The sequence below is a fragment of the Schistocerca serialis genome, chromosome 8, assembly GCF_023864345.2.
Source record: "Schistocerca serialis cubense isolate TAMUIC-IGC-003099 chromosome 8, iqSchSeri2.2, whole genome shotgun sequence".
Classification (NCBI taxonomy): domain Eukaryota; kingdom Metazoa; phylum Arthropoda; class Insecta; order Orthoptera; family Acrididae; genus Schistocerca; species Schistocerca serialis.
The window spans coordinates 508613440-508635717 of NC_064645.1; the positions used below are offsets into that span (position 1 = coordinate 508613440).

Here is a 22278-nt window from a genome sequence, read left to right on the forward strand (position 1 = left end):
GCGGTGCCTGCGCAGTGGAGAAGGCGCCGCGAATGCGTAGTGGTGTACCTACATTTGCGCTATCGGTCGTAAAGTGCCTTCGCGCAGCTGAGGCGCGGTAGTCGAAAGTATAAAATCAATTTTCGTCAGCCGTCGCACTAGATGCAGACCCATGTCTCTGTGAAGCGATTAAAGAAATTACAGGATCCCATGCTTTATCCATTTGAAAGCCGCCGTCTTGATTAATAAGATCTTTTGCCAATCATATCTCCACGGACTCCTTGATAATGGATTCCCAAAAAGATCTAGTTGTCGCTAAAATTTTTGTTCCACAATAATCCATGGAGTGTCCCGTCGAAATACAGTGTTCTGCTATGGCTGATTTGTTGGGCTGTAGTAAACATGTGTGGCGCTCATGCTCCACGTATCTTTCCCGTACTGTGCGAGTAGTTTGGCCATCCTGAAGATGGCTGCATGTTTGTTAGCCGAAATATCGTGCCAAGATGTCAACGTGATCCGGCTGCAAGCCCGAAATATGATGGACCAATCAATACGCCGGGAAAACTTCAAGATACACACTTATATTATACATTTGCTGTTTCAGTTTTACATATAATGCATTCTTGTTAGGTATCCAGGGTATCCATTTTTTGTTTGATTTGTAATAATGTTGACAAAGTGGTCTTTAGAGATGAGAGTATGTAATGAACCATTACCCGTTCTTACTTGTTTCTAGAGTGATTTAAGGAAACTGAGGGAAACATGACTCGGGATGCTTGGATCCATGTTCATACAGTACTTCGGTTACTATTGTGCTGGCTTGCTTTCCGTTTGACTTGTTATGTTGCATCCAGTGTGGTCTGCTATGGTCAGTTTAACGTCAGACTGAGGGTAATCTGGGAATGTTACAAATTTCGATTGCCCTCATGTAATTATATAAAATGATACATGTTAATTTAGTTCCCTCCTGTAGTCTATTTCTAAATTTACCACATATTTGCAATGCCTGTAAAATCTGCCCCAACAGTGTAATTAATATTTTTAGGAAATCTGCAATACAGTAGTCCTTTTCAAGTTTATGCTCTGCCTCTTAGAGAAGATACATAGCAGTTCTTCCATCACACGATCTCGTCCAGGTATTAGCATGACATTTTGTGTGAAATGTTTTAAGCAAGGGAGGGTTTCTACTTACAAGCACCTTAAGCAAGACTCGCATCCACACAAGTTAATAAACAGGACTGAAGCTTAAGCTTTCAGAAGTTCAAAACAATTTACTCTTAAGGAGAAGAGGAAAGATAGGAAATACAGAGAAAAGATATGAATTGTATATGCAGGAGGTGAGTAAAAAAATCCGTTTACCTCCCAAATTAGATGGGACAATAGGTACAAGTAAATGTTAAATTTTAATTATATGTTAAAAGTAGGATTTCATAATGAGAGACTGAGATTGGCGAGAGGAGAATGACATTTCAAATCCCTTCCAACTATCCTGATGTAGGTTTCCTGTGATTTCGCTAAACTGCTTGAGGCAAATGGTTCCTTTGAAAAGGCATGACTGATTTCCTTCCCCATTCTCCTCTTATTGAGCTAATGCTTCATCTGGAATGACCTGCTTGTCAATGTGATATTAAACTCTAATCTACCTTCCTGATAATGAAAGGCCAGCTGTCAGTTGATCAAAGATGGGACATACTTTAAGAAAAACTACTCAGTGCAAAGGGAAATAAAAATATAGGGAGGGAGCTGAGAGAAGTAAGTAATATAAAAAATGGAGAGGGATGATTAAAGGGAGGAAAACATAATGTCAGAGAAAAGGGAATCATTTTTGCTGCTGTTTGTTTTCAGTTATTGAAGTATACCTACTCAGTCTCCCAGTTTAAGATTCGGAAATTTTTTTCCTTCACTTCAACTCCTTCACATTGTATCCTTCATTCATTTTATGTAATTTTGTCTCCTATCTTATACAGTTAACACTTTTTTATGATTTTGGTTTGGAATTAGATTATTACTTTTCAACAAACAGGAAATATTTAGAAGATTTTTCCTGTGGTTATATGTCTTTAACTTTATATTTGTATTACTTTTGCTGCTGATACTTTTTATGAACTGAGTTTAAACTGTATTCTTTCAGGCTCATCAACTGTTCGAGAACAGGAGTTATAATATCTGTTCACTTTCATCGCACATATACATGTCTGGTCATCTGTGGGTCTAAGTTTTTGCATATAATTTTTCCTATAGAAAGAGAAATTAATTTTGCTATATGTGGGATGTGGAAGAAAGGATTCATGTACCAGAAGTTTGACTGATATTGAATATCACATTTATTAATATAAATTTTGTATGTTCGGTTATTGGTTATCAGGTAGTTTGTAAGCCTGTAATCTGTTGCAAAAAGAAATGACACTGCTGAGGAGAACTTTTTTTTTACTATTTATTTATTTATTTATTTCTAATTTACAAAGCTTGAGAGACTTAAAAGCTGAGCACTTTCCTCTCGGCAAATACATGACATAAAAATTAGATCACTCACGCTATAATTAGGCTGCTTAGTGTATTTAACATGTCCTCTTGTGTGTAAATAAAGCAAAGTTTTTTTCTTAATTGAAATGTGGTATTAGTTATGTTTATCAAAAATACTGTTTGTTCATGAACTTTGTTGTTGGGCTGTTTGGGTAAATGTGTGTGATGTTACTGTGCTTTTGCCTTTCTGTGTTTATGTGGTAGTGGGAATGTACTACTGGAACATTATGAATCAAATGGAAAGCATTTCATGACATGTCTCTTCAATTGGAAGTTTGGTGATTTGTCTCGAAATTGTCTTTGTCTTCCATATGTCAGTCAGAGACTTCAGAATGCAATCACTCCAGTTGTGAAAATAATTATTTTCTATTGTTGTAAGTATTTTTTAAAATTTTTGTAATACACATACTAATGGAGTTCCTGTGTCAACTAACTGTGTTCGTGTATTTCATAAAAAAACTAAAAAGTTTGCGTGACAAAGAAAACATATTTTTGTACCAGCTATGAATATTTTTAAGAATAAAGCTTTTACGGCAATTTAGATTTGTAATGGTAATTTATATGAGTGTTTCCTGTGGCATTTTTCAACTCTGAAGTATTGTGTAATTATTGTATTGTAATTAGATTTCCTAAAGGTTTGTAATGTGGTTGTCAAAATTAATTATAAGTAATAATTTCCCACAAGTGTAATTCCTGCATATAATATGATTATATTTTGGAATATGCATTATTGAGTCATTTTATTTCAAACATATTGAATTCATTATTGCTAAAAATTGTAATGTTCTGTACCGTTCAGAACAAAAAATTATGTTACTTTTAACTTCTCCATTACTCCAAAGTAATTATTTTTGAAACAAATTTCATACTATTGTTATGTAATAGAGGTGAAAGTGAACAGATTATTTTATTTGTGTGGGCCATTTATTGTTCTAACAACTGTTACTCGACCGGTAATTGTGAGCCTGAAATGTATAGTCACTGAAAAAATTCTGTTCATTTCAGTAAAGAGTTATAATTTTTGTCAAAATAGAAATGGAATTCTGGCTAAAATGTAAAGTAAATTCTGTCACAAACTGACTTTTAAATGTTCAAATTGGATTAGTGAAAAAATATGCATCAGCTGTAATTTTTATTTTGTTGTTTTGATTACTTATTTATTTTCTTTTCTTGGTAAATTTTAGTAAATTCTTTGTTAGTATTTGAGTATATGTTCGTAGACTTCTGAAGTCTCTAGCTTCCACAGGAAAGAATCCCTTTGTATTTGAATCCATATGGGAGAAATTGTTTGTGGAATTGTTACTGTCATCAGCTAGTTCGAACATACGTTATGATAATGTTAACTATTTTTTATAATGCCCATCAAATGGAACACAACCTTGTTTAATTGTGTAAACACAAACTCAATTCATTTGCAACCATATAACGATAGAAAAAATGTATGTTTAGTTCCCATGCAAAAGCAAATGAACAGCTATTCTCCAAATTTAGAAGTATTGTTCAGACTCTTGGGTGCTACTGCGTAGGAACATAGAGCAGAAGATTAAACGGTATTTCATAGTGATAAAACTGCAGTCATAAAGGTCCTAGTGTTAACTGAGGAATAAATTACTTAGTGACAGTGGGGCAAGAAGAAACTATAGAAACAGATGAGATTTGAAAGGATGGGAATTAAGAAGTGGTAGGAATAATTATCAGTGGCTGATAACTAACAAGAGATGACATTGTGAAACTAAACAGCAGAGTAAGGAAAAACGTGTAAAGGAAACTATAGAGAGAAAGTGTGAGGACGGGAAGAGAAAGAGTTATGAGTAAATTGGGGTCAAATTCAGACCCGTATTCAAGCAGTGACAGTTACAGCAGAGGAGGAATCTAACATTATGTCCTGGCTGAAGTCAAAATGGAGACTTTTTATCTTTACCTTTCTCTGGTGTGTTACAGTCTGTGTGTATATATCATGTGGAAAGCTGATGATTACTGGTGTTATGTAACATATTCTCTCTCTCTCTCTCTCTCTCTCTCTCTCTCTCTCTCTCTCTCTCTCTCTCTGTGTGTGTGTGTGTGTGTGTGTGTGTGTGTGTGTGTGGTGTGTGTGTGTGTGTGTGTGAGAGAGAGAGAGAGAGAGAGAGAGAGAGAGAGAGAGAGAGAGAGAGAGGGGGGGGGGGGGGGGGGGGGGTAGTTGATAAATGAAAAAAATAGTTGAGATAAATGGGGATGAAGAAAAGACAAGTAGGCAACAACTGCAGTTTTTATGAAAATTAACAGTAGGGTTGATAACCAGATTTAGTACAAGCTACAAGTCATAAACTCTCCTGTACAAAATTCTCTCCTTGTTTTTGGATATTAAGGCAGTGGGGAAGGGAGTATTTCACATTAGTAGGACACCAATAATGAAAGTGCAGATAAATATGTCACAGTGTGTGTTTTGAAAACTAATGTAAATTACTAGTTTCGAAAGACTTGGTCTTTACGGAGTCTCTTAAAGTTCTGCATGCCTGTACAATATTTCAAACTATGTGGTGATGACATAAACTTACACCTCCTGGGAAGGACATTTCGTACATGTTAAATGAAACCTCTTTTTTTTCTTGTTATTCAATAGATCGTTGACTATAACACAATATTACATCAGCAGACATTGTAATTTCGGCATTATTATCACAAATTTCACATCAATCCTTCCTTTTTGCACTTCAGATTTCACATTTATAAGGAACTGCTGGCTGTGCAAAGTCTTATAAATGATGCTGATGTCAGCACTTGTACTTTCCTGTTTACAGTGTGTTCAAAGGCTCTTACTGTTTGTGGATGGTGTTCCCAGATATTAACAGAGAAAGGAGGGCTTTTTTTGTGAGGTAGCATTTTGTCTTTTCCATGTTTGTGAATTCTGTAGTACATGGTTTACTGTTAATATAGTTCCCAGTATGCAAGTGGAGCAAGCTGGACTTCAAAAATTAGCTGACACTATCAGTGTCATGGAAGATCTTTGGGATCACTGAGAAAACTGGCTTGTTTGTGTGTGGGCATAGCTTCTTCTGGGTAATAAATAATCCTGAAGGATGCTTTCTTCCAGGTAGTTTTGTTTTAAAGGAGAGAAGAACAGAGACAGGTTACAAGAATTGGGTTGTAAAACAGAGGGCAAAGAATCTGGATTAGGGCCATTTCAGGAAACAAATGTGAAAGGAGAAAGGTTAGTGTAATGTTATGTTGGCTTTGATTTCATCTGAGGCCAAGCACATGCTCAGTAGGTCAAGGCTGGGGAAGAAACTGGTAACATACTTCTTAAAGGAAGCACTTCAGCATTTGGATGAATGGAAAGCACATGAAACTTAATATAGTCTAGCAAGGTAGAATGCATATATTTTGGCATACTTCTTTGGGTAGCAAAAGGTTTCGTGCACAGCTATATTTAAGGCTGTCAATGTTTCCAAAATCTCCATAATACAATGAATCTACAACTGCACCCATACTCAGCAAACTACTGTAAAGTTCATGGTAAAGGGCTCTTCCCAATTTACCAACTATTAGGGTTTCTTTCCATTACATTTGTGTATGGAGCACACTAATAATGTCTGTGCTATTGTGGACAACTTCTTCAATCATTCACTGAAGAGGAAATGGATATTTTTATCATTTTATTTACTTGCATATTGTGATGATCATTAATACTTTTTTAGACTAATATTCATCTTCAAGAACACTTCTTTTAGGCTGTGTTCTGAACCAGAACTCAAATCTGGATAACTGCCTTTCACAGGAATAGGCATGCCATTTAAGTTATTCAGTCAAGCCTTAGGGATGATCTCAAGATTTCTGCTCCAACCACTCCCTCTTGTTGAAGTTCTCTTTCAGTTTGTATGATGCCCTAGGGTCTCTCAGATGAATTAAGAGTAATGCCTACAAAATGCAGGATTAGAGTTGAAGCCTTCTTTCACATACTGTTTTAGCTTGTTGCATGTAATCAACACATAGCATCAAAAAGAAAATTCACTTGAGAAAGCCAAAAAATTAGAGACACAGAATGGCTGTCTGGTATTCATCTTCAGAAGGTGAAATTTCAGTACTGACAATAGAATATAATTGAACAGATAAAAAATCTACTCACCAAGTGGCACACAAAAATTGTGGAAATGTGCAGGCTTTTGGAGAAGTGGCTCCTCCTCCTGGCATAAGAGTTGAAGGAAAAGGAAGAGAGATGAAAGGAAAAAAACTGGTGAGAAAGCACCACGCACGGAACCCTGAGTTAAGGGAGTGTTACTGGATAGGATGAGAAGGAAAGAGTGATTGTTGGGGACTGCCCTGGATGAGATTTGAAAGCCTGATAGCTTAAAAGTAGAAGACAGAGATTAATGACAAAACATCCTGCAAGAGTTACTAAGAATGGAAAGCTAAGTGCATTTGCTTTATTTATGGTAGGTAGACAGAGGGAGGGTGGGATGGAACAGACAAATCAGAAAATAAAATATACAGAAAATTAAAAGCTAGGAAAATAAAGGGATGTTACATAAAATAAATGTTGAAATTGAAGAAATTAATGTAAATGTAGACAAAGTATGTGGCAAGAGGCAAGGACATGCTGTAATGCCAGTTCCCAACTGCAGAGTTCTAAGAAATTGGAATTGGTATTGGTATTGGGGTGTGAGGTGGGGGGTTGAATCCATATGGGACATGTGGTGAAACAGGCACTGAGGTCATGACTGAAGAACACATTGTGCAATAGGATATTGTGTGTTGCCAGTATACATCCTCCGTCTGTGCCCATTCATCCTAACTGATAACCGGAGGTAATTATACCAATGTAAAAGGCTGAACAGTGTTTACATGACAGCTGGTACACAATATTTTTCACAGGTGGCCCTCCCTTTTATTTTGTGTGTTTTGCCAGTTACAGGGCTGGTAGTAGGAGGGTACATAGTCCAAGTCTTAACACAGGGCAGATCTTAGGGGGTAGGAGCCATAGGTAGGGAAATAAGTGCACTAGGAGCATAGGGTTTTACTGGGATATATGGGAGGGGGCGGGGGGTGGCGTAAAGCTGTTCTTGGTGTAGTGGGCAAAATGTCAGACAGAATCGACCACATTTCAGGGTGTGATTTAAGGAAGTCATAGGTGTTTTGAAATAGCTGATTGATCCATTCAAGACCAGGATAGTATTGAGTGACAGGAGATGTTCTCCTGAGTTGTCATCTGAAGGGACCAGCGATACCAGTATTCAATGTGATGACCCAGGAAATCTGCTTTTGAACTAGACTGGTAAGGTGGGTTAATTATGCTCATTGAAAATGAACACTGAGTTGAGGATAGTGGTGCATTTCTGGAAAGAATCTGCACCTGAATAAATACATTTGCCTCAAATGCTGAGGCTGTGTAGGAGGGAGCGTTTGACATGGAAAGGATGGCAACTGTCAGAATGTGAGCACTGTTGTTTCTTTGTAGGTTTAATATGAAAAGAAGTGTATAGCTAACTCTCATTTAGGTCAACATCAAGGGAAGTGGCATGGGATTTGAAATAGGACCATGTGAAATTTAATTGGGAGAATGTATTTAGAGATATCAAAATTTTAACAGGTGATCATCATCATCATGAGTCCATATGACAAAGATGTCATCAATGTATCTGAACCAAATCAGAGGCTGAAGGCTTTTGAATGCCAGGAAAGCCCCCTCCAAGCAGCCGATGAAAATGTTGGCACAGGAAGGAACCATCCTAGTTCCCATGGCTGTGCCTTTTATACATTTTTATGTCTGCCCCTTAAAGGTGAAGTGGTTGCTCGTAACTATAAAGTTGATTAAGGTGGGCAGGAATGATGTCATTAGTTTGCCACAGATGGGTGCTGGTTGATGTAGTGTTCAGCAGCAGACCGACCACATACGTAGGAAATGTTGGTGTGTATATAGGGAGATGGTATCAGTGGTGACAAGCAAGGTATGTGGTGGGAGTGGTCACAGATTTCAGTCAGTCTGGGAGGTGGTTGGTGTCTTTGATATAGGAGGGATGTCTTTGTACTATAGGTTGCATGTGTTGATCAATCAAGGCAGATACAGGTTCAGTGGGTGGGTAGGCAGAAGGAAATTTTACTTGTGACCTCATGAGTCATAATGGACATGAGGCTCCACAGCTGTTCAAAACAAGTTTACTGACATAAGGCATCTGAGTCAGCTAATACTTCCTACTATTTATTCTCATGTTGCTGGGATCTAAGACCAAAATGGCAACCGAACCCCAGTTGCAGGTTGCCTATCTAGTGGCTTCCAGGTGCAGCAAAAGTTATTGGCCAAATTTGAAATTTTGTCACAACTTATTCATGAAGAGTATAATTGTACATTAAAGATTTGACACAATATGTCATGACACAGCATACCTCAAGGTACGCAAATTACCCAGAATAGATTGATCCACTATTTGAGGATCTGAACACTTAGTGACTTCCAACAAACTTTACACTTAATTTCAAAGCTTTTTGAAAGTTTTTCTTGCTGTTGGAAGTTGGACAATAATTTGTAGGCTTGGTCTATTCAGAAAACAAATAGATTGAGTCAGCTCTTTTTCTGGAATATGAAACATCAAATATTGAATGCTGAGTTTCACAGACTAGGCATATTGCCCCAGGGAAACACAGTGGTTGTCTTGTAAAATATTCTTATTAATATTTCAGCCTCAAGTCATTCAGATTAGCTCATTAAGCTTAAAAAAATTAATGGTATTTTTTATGAAACTGGTTACTCCAATTCCTTTTGTACTTTGGGAGAAAGATTATATAGGCAGTGAACAGCATTGAAAAAATGAATCAGTAAACTTTAATTAGTATGAAATTGCAGTGTCTGTGTTGTGAAGGAGCATGATACTATGTTCCTTCTGCCATGCATGCATTTCCAAAGGAACGTACACTGCAGTGACTGCAACAGCTATGAAAGACATGAAATGTATTCGCATTTGCGAAGAGACTGCTACGGCCAGTTATATGCGACCAGGGTAGAGGTTTGTTGATGGAAGTGGGGCTCTGCTGTGAACATCCTGAACACGTGCTCGTGTTGCTCCAGTAATATTAATTGGTGCAGTGAGTACATGAATATTATGTATGGATCACAGAAATATGAAACTGATTTTTGTGGTGAAATAAATTAAACTTGCTCCTAGAGCACATTTATGGTCATGTTTACTTTTGGGATGACACTACTCAGCCCTAGTACTGTGGGGAAACATACAGCAAAGTCTAGTACTATTCAGGATCATCTCCAGATGTAACTGAAAACTTTACAGAAAACCTAAGTCCCCAATCATACAACAGTCAACTGGGAAAATTACAATCTTATAAGTGGTGACAGTTTTGTAAGTGGTGAGAGAGTGGAATCCATCAAGCAAATAACTGAGGACTTAGGAAGCAAGTACTACTGTGATGGAGAGGTTGGCACAGGAGAGGATCTCGTGGTGGGCTGTATCAAACCAGTCAGAAGACTGATGACAAAAAGTAAAATGGTGACTATCACAAGATGTCCTGCACAACTTTACTAAACGCATTCTGTTTGAGAGTTCACTCAAGATGGAAACATACTGTATCTAATAGCATCAAACAGCCCTGACACCTCTGAGAAATTGGGTATTGGTGACCATGAGGTGATTGTAGTATCAATAACTGCCAAAGTACAAAGGGCGCTAGAACAAGTGAATGGATATAGGTTGTCAGACAGCTAGGAAAAGACAGCAATGCTGTATCTCCATAAGGAGCTCAAAACTCTTAGCTCTGGAGAGGAGCGTGTAGGAGAACTGTGGCTCCAGTTTAGAAGACAGTATACATAGAAGAACATACAATGATGAGAGTTCGACCCTCCATGGTATATGGTCCCTGTAAAGAACCTTTGAAAGAAACAGACTACTGGGCTACAGGCATAAAACAAAGCAGACAGCCATAGGTAGGGAGCCGCTAAAAGAAACTCATTTGGTTGTCAAGAGGGCAATGCTTGAAACCTTCAGTGATTACTATAGCAGAATATTATTGAAGAATCTCTCTCAAAAACCAAAGAAATTCTGGTCCTGTCTAAAGGCTGATAAAAGTACCAAAGTTAGTGTCCGGACACTTATGGATTAGACAAGGACTGAAACAGAGGTTAGCTAAGGAAAAATGCTGAACTCATTTTTCAAATGTTCCTTTACAAATGAAAATACAGGGGTATTGTTATAATTTAATTCTTGCACCACTGCCAAATGACTGATGCAGATATTACTGTCAATTGAAAACCAGCCAAAATTGCTAAAATTGAGCAAAGCTCTAGAGCCTCATGGAATCCCTATCACATACTACACCAAATTAACAACTGAAGTAGACTGTCTTTTAACTATAATGTGCTGCAGATCCCTCACACAAAGTACTGTGCCCAGTAGTTGGAAGAAAACATGTCATGTTTGGTCCCATAGGAACTTGCCACCAAAAGTATGTCATACCTGTCTACAAGAAGGGTAGCAAAAGTGATGCGCACTATCACTGCCGAGGATTTGTTTGAGTCTTGGAACATATTTTGAGCTCAATCATCATGAGGTATTGCAAACAGAATGACCTCCTCCATGCCTACCAGTATGGATTCCAAGAGTGTCAGTCCTGCGAAACCCAACTTGCACTTTCTTCATATGATTCCCTGAAAGCCCTGTATCAAGGCAATCAAGTGAATGCAATATATTTCTCAATTTCTGAAGAGTATTTGACTCATTGTCAGTACAACATCTACGCTTATCATAAAAAATGTGACCGGATGGGGTATCAAGTGAAATTTGTGACTGGATTGAGAAGATTTTGGTAGGGAGAATGCAGCAAGTTATATTGGATGGAGACTCATAGACAGTTAGAGAATTAGCTTTCAGTGTGTCCTAAGGAAGTGTGGCAGGTTACTTGCTGTTCAGCTTGTACTGCCTTTTTGCAGATGATGCAGTTATTTGTAATGACGTCATGCCAAAACAAAAAACAAAAAAAAGCTGCACAAATATTCAGTCAAATCTTGCTAAGATTTCAAAGTGGTCCAAAGATTGGCAGGTTGCTTTAAATGTTCAAAAATGTGAAATTGTGCATTTCACAAAATGAAAAAAAAAACACCATTGTTTCCTATGAATAAGTACCAGCAATTCACTGCTGGAATTGGTCAACTTATACAAGTACCTGGGTGTAACACTTCATCGGAATACAAAATGGAATGATCACATAGGCTCACTTTTTGGTAAAGCAGGTGACAGACTTTATTTTATTGGTTGAATACTAGGAAAACTTTACCTAATTCCATACTATAGTTGTTCAAACACAACTCAAGATTGACTATGTCCTAGTAAGATGTTGAAACCTCATAGATGTGTTATATCTGAAAGTTGTTTCATATGAAACGGGTGCACTGCAACACCAATCAATCATCTGTAAGCTTCAAATAAACCCATTATCTCGGTGCTCTGCAAGAAATGGACCATCAACAACTCAAATGATGGTGCTTCTAGGAGAAGGATGCTAACATGATGAAAATTACAGTGTCACCAATTGCCACAGTCGAAGACAGCTTGACTAAATTGAAGACCTCTGCTCGTGAAGCTGTGCATTCTTCTTGGAACAATGAAACCAGGATGATGGAGGATCAGCAAAGACATATGGCTTTGTAATGATGATGATAAGGGTACTATATGCAAGAAGAAAAAATTGTACCACAAATTTCTTGCAGATAAAACACTATCTGTTGGAATGCCTACAAACAAGAGCTCATAGAAGAGCAAAGATGTTACTGCACTCACAAAAACAGACAGGAATTCAGACCTGTACACAAAACTTGACCCATACAAAGGAGAATGTTATGTTTATTGACTAGACAAATCAAAACCTCAAAAAATGAAAGGCATCCATTGTTTTTACATCAACAACAATGAAATGTGTGCACTGCTGGTGGTCATAAGAAGGCAAGGGGATACTGACAGAGCTACTTTGAGAGAGTTTTGACAGAGAAATCTCCCCATCCGCCAATACCAGCCATGTCGGCTGTTGAAGGACCAACCAAGGAAATTAACACTGCCAAAATCGATTGTGCTCTGTAGGAGATTAAGAGAGGGTAGGCCACTGACCCAATGACCCTGATGATCATTTGATCTTCCAGCAGAGTTAGAGCACTGTCAACGGTGGAATGAAGCAGATTGTCTAACAGACCTTTTCAACCAGATCAGAATAGGTGAAGTGCCAGCAGAGATTGTCAATGGAGCATCACTGTACCAATCTTCAAAAAGAAAGGAAGCCCCACTGAGTGTTTCTAATTACCATCAGATCAGATTACTGAGCCACATGATGAAGATCATCACACACATTCTTGACAAAAGGATTCATGAAGCAGCTCAAATCAAGGAGCCAAGCTGGATTTATGGAAGATTGTGGTACAGTTGACACAATCCATGCTGCACAGCTGCTGGTTGAAAAATAATGTGAAAAGTAGATGTCACTGCACCTCACTTCTAGACTTCGAAGAGGCTTTCAATTGGGTACTGCATGCAATACCCAATTGAAAGCCCAATCTGATTAGCACTTTGAGAACATGGCATTCCAAAGTACCTTGTTAACTAAGTATGGATTCCCTATGTTGAACCGAGGAGCTACAGCCAAGCTGCTGCAGGAACATCCAATGACTTTTGCACCACTGTAGGAGTCCACCAAGGTTTAGCATTATCACCACTGCTTTTCATTCTCATCATCAACATTGTCTCATCAAACCTGCACATACCAGTACAATGGCTGTGTCTCTATGCCGATGATGTCACATTGTCTGAGAAGGTCGTATTTGATCTTCAGTGCCAAACACAAAAGTGGAGCAATTGACTTGCTCGATAGGTATGTGGCTGGACAAAAAGAAAACTGAGTGCATGACATTATATCCATGAGAAGTTGATACCTTCAGTGCTGGCGGATAAGATCTGTCATGAATAACAAAATTTAAGTATCTCGATTGTACAATCTGTAGCAGTGACAAACTTACAAATGAGATCAATACAAGAATGCAGGCAGCATGGTTGAAATGGTGAATGACAACTGGAGTCACCCCGATTGTTGGATGAAGGATCATCTGAAGTCTAAGATTTAATGCACTGTCACCTATCCTTTTGCTCTCTACAGCATCCAGTGTTGGCCAGCTACAAAAGAGGCAGAAAGATGACGGGGGGGGGGGGGGGGGGGTGGAGACTAAGATGCTTAGGTGGACAGGTGGCATCACTCGACTAGATCATGTTTCAAATGATACTATATTTTGGGGTCCCACAGTGCCAGAAGGAAGTGGGAGAAAGCTGTCCGCGATAGTTTGAACATTTGCTGTGTTCAGATGACAGTAATATAGTAAAGGCAGCATACAAAGATAGTCATGAGAAAGATACCCAAGGAATGTTCAAGACAGTTACAGGCTAGGGCAGAAGAAGAAGATGATGATGAAGCAGCAGATACTAGGGAAATGCAATCAGTCTGTAAAGGAGCTTACAGATCGCTTGTGCAACTCACCCTAAAGTATTTGTCATGTGTGTCTGAGCTGTATCAAAGAACTAACATGGAATGTTGAATGTATACAGAGAATCACAGCATGGATGATCACAGATTTGTTTGACCTGTGGATGACTGTCACAGAGACGCTGAAAAAGCTGTACTGGCAGGCACTACAAGATAATGCAAACTATTCAGAGGAGGCCTTGGTCATTTCGGAAGACACCATCAAAGGTGTGTACACTGTATTAATATGACAGTGATTCACATTCTTCACCTCATAGCCAACACCCTTCTCAATATCTTGTTGAGTTGGTGATTGTGGTAATATGTGATATCCAGTCCATATTACCATATCTTATCGCAAGTACTTGGCACTATAACCACCAGTTGCTTTGGATATCTACAATCTACATACATACTCTGAAAGCCACCATGTGGTGCATAGCGAAGGGTACCCTGTACCACTACTAATTTCCTTTCATGTCCGCAGTTCGTGGTCTAGTGGCTAGCGTTGCTACCTCTGGATCATGGGGTCCCGGGTTCGATTCCCAACCGGTTTGGGGATTTTCTGTAACCGGGGACTGAGTGTTTGTGTTGTTCTCATCATTTCATCATTCGTGACAGTGGCTGGACTGGACTGTGAAAAAAAAATGGACTGTGAAAAAATTGGGACCTTCTACGGGCACTGATGACGGTGCAGTTGAGTGCCCTACAAACCAAACATCATCATCAGTTTCCTTTCATGTTCCACTCGCAAACAGAGGGAGGGAAAAACTACGGCTTATATGCCTCCATATGAGCCCTAATTTCTCTTATCCTATCTTTGTGGCAGCAGCAGAATAATTCTGCAGTCAGCTTCAAATGCTATTTCTCAACATTTTCTCAATAGTGTTCCTTAATAAGAATGTCGCCTTCCCTCCGGGAATTCCCATTTGAGTTCCCAAAGCATCTCTGTAATACCTGTGTTGTTCAAACATACTGGTAGCAAATTTAGAAACATGAGTTCTGAATTGCTTCAATATCTTCCTTCAATCTGACCTGGTGCAGATCCCAGACATTCAAGCAACATTCAAGAATGGATTGCACTATTGTCCTATACGCGGCCACTTTTACTGATGAACCACACTTTCTTCAGTTTATCCCAATAAAATGAATTCAACCATTCTTCTTCCCTACATAACCCTCACACACTTATTCAATTTCACATCACTTTGCAATGTACCATGTAGATATTTAATTGACGTGACTGTATCAAGCAGCACACTACTAATGCTGTTTTTGAACATTATGGGTTTGTTTTCCTACTCACCTGCATTAACTTACATTTTCCTACATTTGGAGCTAGATGTCATTCATCACACTAATCAGAAATTTTGTCTGAGTCATCTTGTATGCTCCAACAGTCACTGAACTTCGACATCTTACTGTACACCACATCGCCATCAGCAAACAGCTGCAGACTTCTGCTCACCCTGTCCACCAGATCATTTACATACATAGGAAATAAACAGCAGCCATATCATACTTCGCTGGAACATTCCAGATGATACCCTTGTCTTTGATGAACACTCGTTGTGGAGGACAAAGTAGTGGATTCTATTACTTAAGAAGTCTTTGAGCCACTCACGTATTTGGGACCTATTCTGTATGGTTGTACCTTCATTAACAGTCTGCCATGGGGCATCATGTCAAATGGTTTTTAAGAAGTCTAGGAATCTGCTTGTTGCTCTTCATCTGTGGTTCACAGTGTATCTTGTGAGAAAAGGGCAAACTGTATTTCACATAAGCAATCCTTTCTAAATCTGTGCTGATACGTGGGCAGAAGCTTTTCTGTCTCAAGGAAATTTATTATATTCAAACTGACAGTAAATTCAGTAATTCTGCAGCAAACCAATGTGAAGCAGATTGGCCTGTAATTTTGCAGTTCTGTTCTTTTGTCCTTCGAACGTACAAGAGCTACCCACGATTTTTTTCTGCCACTTGAGACTTTGCGCTTGGTGAGAGATTTATAATAAATCAGAATGCTGTAGAGTATTCTTTGTAAAACCAAACTGGGACTCCATCCGAGCTTTCAGTTATTCTGTCCACCAGGAAGTTTCGTACTGTGCCCTCCACATGGGACACTGTGCAGTGGTTAAAAGATGATATGTTTGTACAATTCTCTTGCGTGGACAATTTCTTCAATGCAAAATTTAAAACTTCAGCTTTGCTTCTGCTGCCTCACCAGATTGGTCAATGAGTGACTGAGTAGCAGCCTTAGTCCTGCATTATGATTTTATGTAGGACTAGAATTTTCTTGGTTTCTCAGCAAGAACTTATGCTGAGGTATGACAGTGATAGTAGTTACAAGCTTGAACTTCTACTAACTTTTGTCTGTCATCATTTGCGCATTTTCTAAACTCCTTTGTTAAACATGGAGGGTCTTTTCCGCCCCTAGCCCACTTAACGTGACATATACTTCTCCAGAGTATGATTTACAGTCTGTTTAAACTTTGCCCGTAATTCCTCTATGTCCATAGTGGAACTAATTTAATGTCAGTTCTGTCTAAATGGGACTCTAGCAGCTGCTTATCTGCTCTTTCTGGCAGATATTCTCTCCTAGCCTTCTTTAGTAACCATAGTCACTATGATGAGATCATGGTTACTAATCCCTGTCTTTATACTGATGCCATCAACAAGATCAGGCATGGTTATTGTTACTAGGTCTAAAATATTTCCATCGTTTGCGCGCTGCCTAACTAATTGTTCAAGACAGATTTTGGAAAATGTGTACAAAAGTACTTTGCAAGACTGTCTCTCTGTACCCCCTCCAATGAATACATACATGTTCCAGTCTCTACTTGGTAGGTTAAAGCCACCTCCAGCTAATATTGCATGATCTGGGTATTTCCTCATTACGGACTATAAACTTTCTTTGAATGACTCGAAAACTGTCACAGTGAAATTGGGTGGCCTGTAAAAATATCCAGCAATTAACTTGATTTCACCTGCACCTGTTATACACAACCAGAATATTTCACTATCGCACTCAAATTTGATCTCAATAGAGACAGTATTTTTGTGAGTTATTGCGAACACTCCCCCTCCTATGGTGTCTAATATGTCTTTGCAGTATACATTTCATGAATTGCTAAATACCCCAGAGCTTTCTAGTTTGGGTTTCAGCCAGTTCTTGGTCCCCAAGTATAATTTGAGGGCTTAAAATTTTCTGAAGGAGAGTAAATTCAGGAACTTTTTTACAAATACTTTGATAATTTACTGATAAAATTTTGTCAGTTGAAGTGTCGTTACTCTGAACGGGATCTTGTTTCGCAGCCTGCATGTCATCTGGCAAATATTCATCAGAGTACCTCAAACTACCCCTAGCCTTAAAAACTCCCATGTCCACTCTAAAAGTACTCTGCCACCCAGGTCACTGTTTCCTTTGTGTAGTGCACTCCTGACCCATCAAAGGTGGTCCTACAATACCCCACTCGAAACGCAGGTCCAAAAATCTGCAGCCAAGACCATCTCAGAGTCGACGAAGCCTTTGATTGAGACTCTTCACTTGGCTCCAAACCAAAGGACCCTGATCAACTCTGGCAACAATTCTGAAAATTGTGAGCTCTGTTTGCAGCCCGCATGCAAGCCCAGCAGCCTTCACCATTTCTGCCAGCCGCCTGTATGCTCTGAACCCAACTGATAACGTCATTAGTACCGACATGAGCCACAACTTGCAGATGACTGCACGCTGCTTGCTTGATAGCCCAGACAAGGCCTCCTCCACATCTCAGATAAGGTCCCTTGGTGGACATACTGAGTGCACATTGACTTTCTTTCCAGCCCTGAATCTCATTTCCCAAAGGGGCTACATAATACACCTAATGTGGGAGCTCCTGACAACTAGCAAACTCCCTCCCCCATGTGCCTGCTCGAACCCCGCTGAAGGAATGGCCTCCTGTCAACTCACAGGCTGAATAGGAAAGGACAGACAGCCAGTCCCTACATTGGCCCACTACCTTGAGTGACGTGAACACATTGCACCTGCCTCTCTTCCCACTGTGAGGTTGGACCCACTGCTTTGGGTACACTAGGAGGTGCCTTGGCAGTAGAGCCTGTGGGCGAATCAGCTGACACCCGAGACACTCCATGCGGTGCACCAGATGCTCTGCACCATTACACTTGGAGGCAGTATCCTGAAGACAACTGATTATAGCCAAAAGGATATTCAGCTTTTTGTGAACTGTGGCCAACTGATCTTTCATCCACACACAGCGTGCACATGTCCTACCCATTCTAATATTACTAACTTAAGAATTGACGAGAAAAGCACATACAGAAAAATAGATAAGCAACTTGCTACCCTCCTGATGTGTCACCAGCAGAGGCTTTCGATCTGCTGCTGTGTAGCTAGCTGTTCTGAAGAAATGACAACTTGCTACTGACTGCTTGACTCTACACCTTACAGTTACAAAAATGCAAGATCACATCTCTTAAATGGAACAACAGGCATGGAATTTAAGAAACATGCCAGTAAGAAAACACTGTAAAAGCTAAATCCCTAATTTTCCGCTCAGCAATTATGTACCAGGTTACAATTGGGGTCTGATTGATTGGTTTACTAGGCTGAAACAAACAATCCCTGGCTCTTCAAGACAAATAAATTATAACCAGGGCACTAGAGACTGCCTAAATTTACACTTACTGTTACAAGAAACTTAATAAAAGCTAATTATCTAACTTATTGCTCTGCAGGCCACCTTTCATTGTCCACAACAGTTTTGTTCAGCAGTCATCTTTTTCTCTGTTGACTCTGACATTGCACTAGAGCTACTGTAATTTTTTAACACCTCACAAAGCAGTCCCATATGTAAAAAAATAAATAAATAAAAACAACCAACCACTATCCCTGCTAGCCTTCATGATCAGCTCTCTAGCAGACTCTGATAAGTCATTTTTCCATAATGCTCCTCATTCTGTACTGACTGATATTGCTATTCACCATGCACAATTCAGAGAAATCTTATTATTAATGTTAATCATTGTGTTTGTTTGAAATAGAGCAAGTGTGCATAAAATACAAGGATATAATAGCTGGACGTGAATGATTTATCTGTGCAACAAATTGCTGAAGTGAATCCAAGATGCTAAATTTTAATAGGATGAAGCAAATTATTATGTTCAGCAGTGTTACAGGTACTCGTATTACTTTATGTGAAAAAACCTGCAAATCATTTCCTGGTGTTTTTAAACCCACTGGAGATAAGGCAGTGCTTGTAATTATGTTAAAAGCACCTACTTCTTTAAAATGAAGCAGTATTTTCAAACTGTTGTATGTTTGTTGGTGGCTTTGATTTGGTTAGCTATTTTATCTTGTTTATAAAAAGGTAGAAACCAGAAAAGATTTATATGTACTCAAAAGAGTGGTAAATTTTAATTACAAACACAAGTAGTACTCCAGAAAGTTCTCATGTTTCACATTTATTCATGTCTTTGTTGGATATTACAAGTCCATTCAAGTTTGATTAATATATAATATGTGTGTAACTGATGTAGCTGTAGAGCACATTCATTGGTACAGCACCCAAATATTACTGGACTTTTTTTCCTTTATTTGTGCCTGTGTATTACCTCCCATTAACCCCCATTGAAGAAAGAAACCAGTCACTTACAAACATCGAAATTTGGTGAGTGACTTTTGAAGTTGGCTTACAGTTATTCAGTAATGATATTTTCTGCTAGACAATTTCATTGTCAAAGAGCAGATGTGAGAACCTCTTTGTACTTCATAAAACGGTGCACTAGGTACTCAGCAACCAAAGTATTATTGAAAGCATTTTTCAGTGATGGTGACTATAATGCAAAATTTTCAGGCATTGTTTTGGATGATGGGTTATGATGGAGTCGTTTTTACTGATCAACAATTCTTTCCTGATTTTAGTGTGTGGAGTATATTGAAATTTATTTTATTTAGGGCTTTCTGATTTTTTTAAGTACCTTCTCATTCTGTTGCTCATGATGTCATTGTTAGGCGAAACTGTGTATAGTTTCAGATTTAATATTCAGCCAAGTCTAACGAAACTTATGATAGCAAAAGCAATTGACAGTTTGTTAGTGAACTTTTTACTCCAGCAGCAACAAGATCTTATACACACATCAAAAAAATGTTTTGCATCACCGAGAGTTCCAGAACCTGCACAGAAAATTGGAATATAGATCAACATAAACATCATTTCCGCCCTTTTTATTGGTCATGAAAACCACACATTGCATGTTGTACCATAATACAGCAAGACCTCCAGATGTGGTGGTCCAGATTGCTGTACACATCAGTACCTCTAAAACCCAGTAGCACATCCTCTTGCATCGATGCATGCCTGTATTCGTCATGAAATACTATCCACAAGTTCATCAAGGCACTGTTGGTCCAGATTGTCCCGCTCCTCAGTGGCGATTCGGAGTAGATCCATCAGAGTGGTTGGTGGGTCACGTTGTCCATAAACAGTCCTTTTCAATCCATCACAGGCATGTTCAAATAACTTACGGGTTTGCTGCCAGGTGACGTCGTCGAACACCGCCGATATTTTGACAGGAGCACACCCTGCCATTCTCAAGGCACAAATGCAAGGAAGAAAAAATGTGCAAGCAAATTTAATACCTCAGTTCACAGAGGAGAAACAAGGAAGACACCACACACAGAACAAGTGTCAACACAACCAAAAATAACCAACATCAGATATTTCTGATGTTGGTTATTTTTGGTTGTCAGGACTAAAGTTGTGCATCATGCAGCCTATTGCACACAGTTTGAGTTGTAACACCACGTCCTGTGGCTGCACAAAAAGCATTATTCAACGTGGTGGTATTGCTGCCAGGTTTCCTCCGAGCCATAATCCGTAGATAGTGGTCATCCACTGCAGTAGTAGCCCTTGGGCGGCCTGAGCGAGGCATGTCATTGACAGTCCCTGTCTCTCTGTATCTCCTGCATGTCTGAACAACATCACTTTGGTTCACTCCAAGACGCCTTGTTGAGAGCCCTTCCGGGCACAAAGTAACAATGCAGACACTATCGAACTGCGGTATTGACAGTTTAGGCATGGTTGAACTACAGACAACACGAGCCGTGTACCTCCTTGCTGGTGCATTGTCTGGAACTGATCGGCTGTCAAACCCCTCCGTCTAATAGGCACTGCTCATGCATGGTTGTTTACATTTTTGGATGGTTTTAGTGACATCTCTGAATAGTCAAAGGGACTGTGTCTGTGATACAAAATCCACAGTCAATGTCTGTCTTCAATAGTTCTGGGAACGGGGGTGATGCAAAACATTTTTGATGTGTGTATCTTACTGAAGCCGCTGTTGAAAACTTCCACTGAACTCAGGAAGTTTAATGGACTTTTTTGCAATATTTGTTTTATTACAGCGTTCAAAACTGCTTTCCCAGATGGTGAACAAATGATATTTTTTTTTTTAAATTTCAGTTGGCCAATATGAAAGCAAGGGCACACTCGTGGGCAGTAGCGGTGCTATCATGTCAGTTGACTTCGACTGCACAGGGTGCTTTGTGCTTGGAGCTTCCAGTGATTTTGCCAGCCGGGTGTGGACTGTTTCGGATCTGCGACTTAGGGTGAGTGGCAAGAATTCATCATACTGAGATTACAACCCTGAGAGGCAAGTGAGATGTATTCCGTTTTCACCTCAACTATTGCAGCTTCACTGAACATGGAATAATGTCTGGTAATTTGAATTATTTTTATAACCGGACAAAATTTCATTGAACAATAATTGATCCACAGTGTGTGTTACTATTTATACAAGGATAAAAACAAATATGAACATTAGCGATCATTTTGAAAGCACTGCAAGAATGAAACTAAGACATACAGTTTCCTTTCTGTGCAGGAAACTGTGAACTAGGTGTGTTTGCCAAAATAATATATGACAATAGTACAAGCAGGGCTTTAAGAGGCCTGTATTTTGAGCTTGCAGGACTAGAGGTACAGATTTAGATACGTACTTTGTTGATTGAGAACTGAACTCAGACATCATTTACACAAATATTTTATTGCTTTATAAAACCTTTATTATTTGGTCACTCTGTTGTTGTAATCACTTATCTTTTTGTTAATTTCACAATGGAAAAGCATTTATTGTGTACATTTGCTGATTACTTATAGGAAAAAATTCTTTTACCACTGATGATTGAACAATGCTTAAGGAAAGAAGCAGAAATTATGTGCGATAATATACATGCTTTATAATTTTTTGATGAGAAAATCGTTATTTCATACACTTCCAATATTAAACCCATGGCCATATTTG

At 39.0% G+C, this 22278-nt stretch overlaps 1 protein-coding gene across 3 annotated transcripts in view; it reads left to right on the forward strand.

Annotated features, from left to right (window-relative positions):
- LOC126416628 (autophagy-related protein 16-1-like) overlaps positions 1–21692 on the forward strand; it is a 113083-nt gene extending 91391 nt beyond the window's left edge. The window contains exon 8 of one of the 3 annotated variants that reach the window (XM_050084388.1): positions 21438–21692. In XM_050084388.1, coding sequence (XP_049940345.1) covers positions 21438–21610 — 173 coding nt within the window. In that variant the 3' untranslated portion in view covers positions 21611–21692. Of the gene's footprint in view, positions 1–2110; positions 3040–21437 lie in introns of those variants that run through there. The other 2 variants (XM_050084389.1, XM_050084390.1) reach the window with 2 other exon arrangements.
- The last annotated feature ends 586 nt before the right edge of the window (positions 21693–22278 follow it).